The sequence below is a fragment of the Oratosquilla oratoria genome, chromosome 11 (assembly GCF_046742065.1).
Source record: "Oratosquilla oratoria isolate Oo_2021 chromosome 11, ASM4674206v1, whole genome shotgun sequence".
In the NCBI taxonomy this organism is placed as follows: domain Eukaryota; kingdom Metazoa; phylum Arthropoda; class Malacostraca; order Stomatopoda; family Squillidae; genus Oratosquilla; species Oratosquilla oratoria.
In genome coordinates this window covers 66,238,783-66,248,782 of record NC_134787.1, presented here as the reverse complement: position 1 = coordinate 66,248,782, position 10,000 = coordinate 66,238,783, and the positions used below count along the sequence as shown (strand labels likewise).

Sequence of the window (10,000 nt, the reverse complement as noted above, 5' to 3'; positions counted from 1 at the left end):
GCACTGAGGCAGCCTGACGAGCACCTTGTGCTCTTTCAAATGACATCATAGAGTTAGTTTTCTTTCCAAAATGAATTGACCTGTTCCCATCTAGACCTTGGCCCTGCTTGCCTTTTAGAAAACGGTGTAGAAGAACCTCACAGAACTGTAGACCTACAAAAGGCGTTGTAAATCTTCCCTTTTAACGATTTCGGAGTTTCAAAATGACATGGCTCTCAAATGATTTAATCTTTTCCACCCCTTTTTTTTCAATAGATACGACGACTGCCGTGACTAAAAGAAGAACCAGTAAATCGCCTCCGTTCGTTCAAAAACAGGCCTCGATGCAGTCTCACCCGGATGTTCCGTTCTCTTAAAATAGTCGAGAGGGGAGATGTGTCTCCCATACATGTGATCCTTGGTGATGATGATGATGATGATGATGACGCGTTGTTGACGGTCCAGATGGTTCCAGGTGGTTCCAGATGAGTGACAAGCTGAAGAACCCGTCCAAAAGGCCCAAGTATCCACCACTACCACCACCGCAAAACCTCTACCTTCAGATATCGAGCCAAAACCCCCTGACCCTCCGTGTGAACCTCCTCCTCAAACCGTTGTCTTAAGGACAAACCTCCCTCTCCCAGATTTTTCCTACTCTCTTGGTTCCTCCTTCGTCAGTAGTTTCTCAGAGGTGCTCCACACTCGAAGACATCGAGGAGCCAATAAGACCAAGCTCCTCAACTGGTCCTTCGTCAATACTTACGAGCTACTCTGCTCTCTTCCTCCTCCTCCTTATCCTCCTCCTCCTCCTCTTCCACTTCCTCCACCTTCTCACTCTCTATCGCGTTATATCTAGAACTTCCTTTGGGTTGTCCTCAAGCACATACGAGTACCTTGTCCCGGAGGTGCGGAAGACGCTTCCTCGGGAGGTAGCAGTGCAAAGGGCTTTGCACTTTAACTGTAGAAGGTCAACCTTTGGTACCCGGTTGACCTCATCGTCCTAGTCACCGCTGTCGCCAACTCCTCCACCACCACCTACTCCTCCATCACCACCACCACCAACACCACCGTCACTCCAGGAGGTCCCATGCCATCTGGCTTGGGGCCAATCCAGATTTAAACCTGGAGGCTGAGACCAGAGCACGTGCTGGATGCTGTGGCCCTTCGCCGTCTCCTCCGTCGCCGCCGCCGTCGCTGCCCACGTCAGGCTCCGCGTCGGTCGCGCCCCTCGAGACGCTGTATGCCACTCCGAGGTCTGGGGAGTCACTCATCCTCCAGTTCATCCACCACCCGATCATCCACGTCAGCTTGTCAGGCCCCCGAGGCACTCAGGCGAGCCTTTGTGGCGGCTCCGTCGGCTGTTCCATGTTTCCAGACGTGTGTGTTTGTGTTCGTGTGACCAGCCCCAAACCCGAACCCCATCGTTCCCTCGTCTCCTAACTGCATCAGCCTTTTCCCTCTCCCTACCCTTCTCACTCTCCTCCCTTCTCCACTTCCCTACATCCCTAACCCACCTTTCACCACCTCCCCAAACATCCCAGCTCTTGTCCTTGGTACAATTTGTCCACCTTGTCTAATCACTGGCCAATCTGGACTGGTCCTGCTCTGTGACATTATTATTATTATTATTATTACTATTATTATCATTATTATCATTATTATTATTATCATTATCATTATTATTATCATTATTATTATTATTATCATTATTATTATTATTATCATTATTATTATTATTATTGTTATTATTATTATTACTATTATTATTATTAACATTATTTTTTTTCATCTAATCTCGGTTAGCTGTGAACCGCAAGTTAGACACACAGAACTAGTTCATGCACACTAACAGAACACGAAAGCACCTCAATAAAACACAATAACAGTCCGTTCACGGCAGCCTGGCACTGACACTCCTCACCCATTCTGCAGCGTCAGAGATAGATGGTTCATGATTGGTGGAAACCACTGAAGTCCCGCCCCCACTGAATAACGTCAAGAGATGTCATCTCCTGATTGGTGGAAATCATATCCTTCTGATCTGAAGCAAGTGTCTTTTCATAAGTATTACTGTGCATAGAAATGTGTGCAACAATATAAATATGATTTGTTAATATCCCTATGAAACGAAATGATTGGAGTCTAATTCATGACGTCACAAAGAGGGCGGAGCCTAAGCTATAACGAGGGGTGGAGCCAAAGTGACAGACTGCAACGAGTGGACTGAACACCTACATTTCATGTTAATAAAAACATCACTAATTAAGGTTCAGATAAAATTACGCGATGCTAACCAGTTTCGAGTGTTCTAATAAGCAGATGCAACGTTTTGATCAACATTGTCGTGGTTGAATAAGTATGCAATTTGCAAAACCTCAAGCTAGTGGACAACCCACTGATGAATAATACAAATAAATGCAAATAAATCCATCATTATTCATATCTCCATCGTTAGTATCATCATAAATACCATTATTGTTATAACTGTTATCATCATCATTACTATTACCATTGTTGTTATTATTATTATTATTATCTCTAGCATGCTTACTCTTATCACTTTTATTATTATGATTATTATTATCATTAGTAGTAGTAGTAATATTTGATTATTAATTCTATAAACTATATTACTATTATTATAAATGTTACTATGAAGAATGACATCTTTAAATTTTAGAATCATAATTTATTTTTATTAGTTATTACCTTTATCATAACTATTGTATTCTTGTAATGACTTGCATGATTTCTGTTGTCATTATTATTATTGTCAATTATTATTATTTAATTTATTATTATTATCATTATTATGATTAGTATTATCATTATTATTAGTATTATTATTGTTATTATAATTATTATTATTATTAGTAGTAGTATTATTATCATTATTATTATCATCGTTGATATCATTATTTGAGGTAAAGATGGGGTTGCATCAATGATGTGTCATGTCGGTATGGCTGTTCAATGTGTATAGAGATATGGTGGTGCGGGAGGTACAGGCGAGGGTAATGGGCAGGGGACTGGAGGTGGCTAAAGAAAATGGAGAAAAGTATGAGGCGAGCCAGTTGCTGTTTGCTGACGACACTGCGTTTGTGGCAGTTTCAGAGGGGGATTAAGGCACTTAGTGACGGAGTTTGAGAATGTATGCGATAGGAGAAAGTTTAAGGTAAATGTGGGTAAAAGGTGATGAGACGTACAGGGAGGATGGCAGCAAGTTAGAAGTAAGTCTTAAAGGAGAGAGGGAGGAAGTGGATAGCTTTAGGTATTTGGGGGCCTATGTGACAGGAAAGGGAGGAGTCGAGGTGGAAGTAAATTGTATATTGAGAGAAGTAAATTCCTTGGGGGATTAAAAAGTGTTATGAGAAATAAGCATCTGGAAATGGATGCAAAACGGAGATTATGTGAAAGAGTGATTGTGCCAACGGCACTGTATAAGCCGGAGATTTGGAATTAAAGAGACAGAGGGGGAAAATTTTAAAAGTGTGATGAAATGTCTGAGAAGTATGATAGGGGTTATAAGATTGGATAAATTGTAAAAACGAAAAGGTGAGGAGGAGAGCTGGGGTGGAAAAGAAGATGACAAATAGGTCTGATGAAAAAGTATTGGGATGGTTTGAACACATGGAAAGAACGAGTGAAGAAAAATTAGTAAAAGTATGGAAGGCAAAGGTGGATGGGTGGGATGAAAGTGGCGTTGTGCAAGAGGGGAATGTCTGTTGAGAAAAGAAATGAGAAGGCAGGAGATAGGGGTAAGTAGAGAATGGCTGTGTTTAAATGATATTATGATGCAAGGAAGGGAGGGGTCAGGTGGACGGGGGGGCGTGGGAGTAGGGAGTGGTTATGTATGAATCATACGTTGCCGCAGCCCGAAGACATTTCTCTCCGTCTTCTCTTTTTCTGCATGGGGGACGGAGAGCGGTGGGTCTCCGATTTAGTGAAGCGGCCTTGCTGTGGATGTACTTTGTCTTGTCTTTGACCCAGAGCAGTAGGCGAGATACAGGAACTAAGATAAGAGGGAGGAAAAGGTGGTGGATGGGAGTGGAATGGGTGGGAGTAGATACGTGCCTTTTGACTTGGCTACCTCCTTTATAAGGGGGAAAAAGCCCATGGTATATAGATAATTATCAATAAAAATATATTCATTATTTTCATTGCCATTATTATTATTATCATTATCATTATTATTATTATTATTGATATTGATATTATTTTCATTCAATCATCAGATACAAAAATTTGTGAACGATTATCGAATTGAATATATCAACTCGGATTGAACCTTTCCTATCTGCCGCCGGGCGATTCTATTCAGTTAAATGAGATCTCTTTGGGGTAACTCACATCTGAATAAAACCGCTTGACAGCAACTAGAGTAAAGAAAAGGTATCGTTCGGTACAGGAGTTCGAGACCTTACGCTGCGGATTTGTGTCCATAGCGTACACTTTAAGACGTGCCGCCAGGCAATTTTATTCAGCCAAGGAGAATCCTCCAACGCTGGAAAAGGGGATAGAGACTGAAGCCAGAAAAAAAAAATCACTGGAGTTATTCTTCAGTTCACTTAATAAAATCTTAGAATCCTCGGGATCGGTATGAAAATTAGATTTATAATAATAATAATAATAATAATAATAATAATAATAATAATAATAACGATAACAATAATAGTGATAATAACAATAACAATAATGATAATAATTATAATGCTGATGCTGGTACTTCTTACTTCAGCTCCCAGTAGTAGACTTAACACCAGTGAATGGTCCCAGCATGTTTCTTCATCCAGCTCTATCCTGGAAGACTCCTTCCTCCCTCTGGGTTTCGATGTTGGGCAAGTCGTGTCTACTAAGGACTTCAACATCTAATTTCCATCTCTTTCTCGGTCTTCCTCGTGGGCTTCTTCCGCCCGGCATCCATTCACAGCATCCCCTTGCAATTCTTTCTTCCATTCTTTCTGAATATACCATGTATCTTAAATGGGCAGCATCTTTTATGCATAGCATGGAACAGACGCCAATGTTTTCCTTATATCTTCGTTCTTTATCTTATCTCTCCTCGTCTTTCCAAATATGGCTAAAAGTGGTCTCATTTCCACTGCCTGAATCCTACTCCTGTCTACGTTTGTCATCACACAATTCTCTGAACCATATGTTAGAGTAGATGTCAAGACAGTATTGGAAATAATCATTGTCACTTCTAAAGGTACGTTTTTCTTTTATAATTGGCCAGAGAGCTCTAACATTCGTACTAAATTGATTTATTCTTTCTGAAATATCCCTCATATTTCCACCCTCCTTAGTAACTACACTTCCAAGATATCTAAAGATGTTTGTATTTTTTACCTTCGTGTTTTCTATGGTGATGCTGAACTCTTGTTTTTCTCTTCTGCTAACGGTCAGTATTTCTTTCTTTTCTACATTCATTTTCATGCCTTTCCTTATAAAGCACTCATTCCACATTTTCAAGTCTTCTTAGATCTCTTCCCTGTCTGTGTTCCATTCAGGTATATCATCTCCGTAAGCCATTATTCTGTTCATATAGGTTTACTCTCTACCTTCTTTAAAATCCTGTATCACAGTTTTCATATATGCTGTAAAGAGCAGATGGGATAACACATTTCCTTGTTTAACCCCTGTTTCCACATGGAACCACTTTTCTGACACCTTTGATGTTCTAATACTACATACACAAGGGTAATACAAACTTCTAATGGCTTTCTTTAGATGTCCCGTGACACTATACCTCTCCTCCATACATCTCCATACCTTTTCACGAGGTATTGAATCAAAGGCCTTCTGTAGATCAATAAAGGCGATGTACAGGCTTTGGTTATACTCCCATGCCTTCTCTATCATCACCCTTAGTCCAAAAGTCATATCTGTTATTGATATATTACTTCTATAGCCATTCTGTTCCTCACCTAAAATTTGTTCTATTAGGACTCTTACTCATCTCTCAGATATTCTCTCATATAGCTTTGTGATGTGTGGGATGAATCAAATCCCTCTATAATTGTTACAACTTCCAACATCACCTTTACTTTTGAAAATTGGGACTATTAGTGTTTTATTTTCCTGTACTACATTTGCTCCTTCTTTTATTAGCTCTATTGATATTTCTTCTACTCCAGGTGTTTTGGAGTTATTCTTCTTCAATTAAATAATCTTAGAATCCCCGGGATCGGTATGAAAATTAAATTGAAAATAATAATGATAATAACATAACAATAATGATGATAATGATAACGATGATGCTGATAATAATAATAGTAATAATAATAATGATGATGAAAAAATAGAATGTAAATGAAAATTTGATAAAACAGAAAACGAGAGGTTCTGGCACGCGTGCATGTACCCCAGTCAGTACACTAGGTTTAGTGATGGCGATTTCTGCATGACCTTGTTACTTGGCTGAGGAGCAGCGGACCATGGTTAGAGGGGATGGGGGTGGAGGATCCCATTTGGTCAGGATGTCGTTCATTCCCAAATATAATGGATGAATTATTGTCTTTGAAGTCCTAGCATGTAAGGCAAAGGTGACAACCTCAGTAGCCACTAATCTCCTCCTGGGGTGAGTTCTTTACAGAGTAGACCATCCAATCACGAGCCAAGACCGTGGACAGGGGGCGGGGCCACATTGGTATTATCAGAGTGGATGAAGTAAATGACCAGAATTCATCCTCCCCTTCCACCTCACCCACTTCAGGGGAATGATATCAATTGACGTTACACAACAAGGAGGATTATCTTTAAGTTGAATAAAATTGTAGGATGGCAGCTAGGGAAATATATAAGGATGATTGTCGCCGTCAATATATATATATATATATATATATATATATATATATATATATATATACATATATACATAAATATATATATATATATATATATATATATATATTTAACTATCATTCATTTATATATGGGTAGCGATATCATGATTTTTGCTATTAAGAAAAAAAAATGTTTTGGAAAGAAATTAAATTGATGAGTAGAGCCGAGTTCGTTAGAATGTAGAGGGTAAATAGTGAAGATGGACAAATGTTAATGCAAGATGGGGTTAATATTTTAAAGGGTTGTTCAACGTGCAGGAGGATAGGGAAGCTTTGATTGTGGTAGTGAGAGATGCCAGGAGAATGAATGTTTTGGGAGAGGATAAAGCTATACCGAAAGAGAATATAGAAAGTGCATTGAAAGAGATGAGAGCTGGTAAGTCACCTGAGTTGGATGGTTGTTATATGGAAAGTGTGAGAATGGGGGCCGTTATAGTGTTGTGACCGGTGAGGTTGTTTAATGTGTGTCTAAGGAAAGAAAATGTACCAGCTGATTGGAGGGGTTCTTGTATAGTTCCACTTTTCAAGGGAACAAGGGACAAGTATGAATGAAGTAATATCAGAGGGATCGTCCTGTTATGTTAATTAGGTGAGATGTGTAGGAGGGGGTTAAGAGGATTTGGAGGGGAGCAGAGGAAGTAATTGGTGGAAGAGGAATATAAGTTTAGGAAAGGAAAAGGGTATAGTAAGACAGATGTGCAAGATAATAATTGCAATGAGCAAGGGTGTCTTGGGTTTTCATGAATTTGGAGAAGGCATATGACAGGGTTAACAGGTGTTATATTGTTACTGATGGCTGTTCAAAAGCTTTACATGAGAAATATAACTTACACTAGGATAGAAAATAGAGTCGTTTTTAGTTGCAGGGTGGTGTAATGTCGCCATGGTTGTTCAATGATGGATGGAGTGGTGAGGGAGGGGTCTGAAGTTGGTGAGTGAGAGATGAAAGAAGTAGGAGCTGAGCCAGTTGCTGTTTGCGAATGTCACTGCGTTTACAGCTGAGTAGGAGGAGAGAATGAAGCAGTTCGTGTCGGAGTTTGGGAGGATGTGTGAAATGAGAAAAATGAAAGTAATTATGGGCAAAAGTGAGGTGATGAGATGTACAAGGAATGGTGTTGGTGGGTGTGGTCAAAGTGAGTTTAAAGGACGAGAGCCGGTAGAGCTTTGTTTGGGGTCACATGTGGCAGCGAATGGAGGAGTGGAGATGGAGGTAAGTTACAGAGTAAAGGAAGCAATTAAATATCCGAGGAAGAATGAAAAATACTATGAGAAATAGAAATTTGGTGATGAAAGCATAAAAAAGATGGCATGAGGGAGTGATTGTGCCCACGACAATGCATGGAGCAAAAACTTAGAATGTAAGAGAAACAGAAGGGAGGGGCCCTAAATTTGTTTGAAATGAAGTCTTTAATTCGTATGTTCGGTGTTAGAAGGATGAATGTAGTGAGAAATGTGGAGGTACAGCAGAGAACAGGGATGGAAAGAAAGGTGTTGGATAGGAATGAAATGAAAAGTGCTAAGATGGATGAAGATATGGGAAGAACGAGTGAGGAAAGCGGCATATAGAATGAACTTGAGAGAGCCCCAAGAATGAAGTTGATGGACAGAGTGGAAGGGAGGAGGGTTTGCATATAAGAGGAATGTATATCGAGCAAGGAAGAGAGAGTGCAAAATATAGGAGTAAATAGAGGTTGACCGTAAAAGAATAAAAAAAATGGCGCTGCCCAAAGGAATGTTTTTGTCTGCTCCATTTTCTTTTTCTCGAGGGAATAAGGTAGAGGGAGGGGGGCGGTGTTGCCAAAAATGAAGTGGTGGGAGTTATCCATCTTCGCCTCTCGGACCCCGATGTGGAGTTGCTTGGCCTCGCTGCGTTACTTTTTTCATTACAAAATACAGTTTGAGTATGTGTCAAATGATTTTATTGATTTCTTAATGCTTCATTTTATAGGACTGCTGTTGGGTTAGCGTTATCAACAACTGCCATACTCGTGATAGCCTATTCTAGTTTTCGTCGTTCAATTTGAATCGCCTGATGATTTTGACTGTAGACTCGAAACGTCATGATTGTCCCGACTTTGTTCCTCAGCTAGATAAAGCCATTGGGTGAGGGTTCGAACGCATAGTGCATTGTACCGTCATTAAACAGGACGGGGGAATAATATTTCTAAATCTATTTCTATTTCGCTTCTTAGATTTTATGGAAGTTTTGATTGCGTTTCTATACTTTTCTAGGTAAGTCGTTACTGAGAGAGATCGTCTGTCCATCATTTTTTTTCTCTGAATTTACTTTTATGGTTTGATCTCTTATATTTCCTGCACTATTCGGACTTATAATTAGATTTCTAAGATTTGATAGAAAATATTTCATATTTTCCTACTCTTGTTTGGATGTGTGATTAGTTTTTTTTTTTTTTTTTAATCAAATAATTTCTTATCTTCGACCATTTATAATTTGATTTCTTAACGGTCATTTACATGATCAGACGGTTTGTCTAACTTGGTTGTCCAACCTATTTGTCAAGAAATTTGAAGAAGTGTCAGACGGTCAGACCAAACGTACATCCAACCTCAATGTGACTCATGCAGTCGTTAAGCAAAGATGCTCCTCTTGACCAGGACTTATGAATTGCTATTGATTTAGCGGTGGCATGAGTGAAAAAAGATTATCGAAGTGGACAAAGGATTAATTGTTGAAAAAAAAGATACCAAAAACCACATGCCAACTTGCTTGTCAATTTAAAATTAGAGCCAGATTACTGGCGTAATTATAGGACTATAGACGAGGCAGTATCTTTAGATCTGCTGAGGCGTGTAATTTTTTTCGTCAAGTATAAGGACACAAACACGTCCAAATTGGAAGAGCTCTCTCGTGACAATTCTTGGTCGAAAATAAACATTGTTTCAACAAAATACCAGGGAAGAAGAGTATAAATATCATCTTGAGAACTCCCAGACTTCTTGGGGTTTTTCAAATGTCTTATATTCTCTCCTGAAAGCAGTCCAGAGGCAGATTATTTTCTTTACCACGACGGCCCAAGTCCAGCTCGGCTCGAGGGACTTAAGTATCTCCTGAAGAGTGGATAACCCTTTATTATTAGATACTTTATTTGCATAAAGCTTCGATTTAACCTTTCATAAAACTAGATGATCTATATTTGTAGATAAATTCCAGTAAC

At 39.5% G+C, this 10,000-nt stretch overlaps 1 protein-coding gene across 1 annotated transcript in view; it reads left to right on the top strand.

Moving 5' to 3' along the window:
• Positions 1-10,000, top strand: part of LOC143030079 (uncharacterized) — a 53,685-nt gene that overhangs the window by 7,828 nt on the left and 35,857 nt on the right. The window contains exon 2 of the mRNA XM_076193281.1: positions 256-1,232. Within this exon, the coding sequence (XP_076049396.1) occupies positions 1,220-1,232 (13 nt within the window). The 5' untranslated portion in view covers positions 256-1,219. The remainder of the gene's footprint in view (positions 1-255; positions 1,233-10,000) is intronic.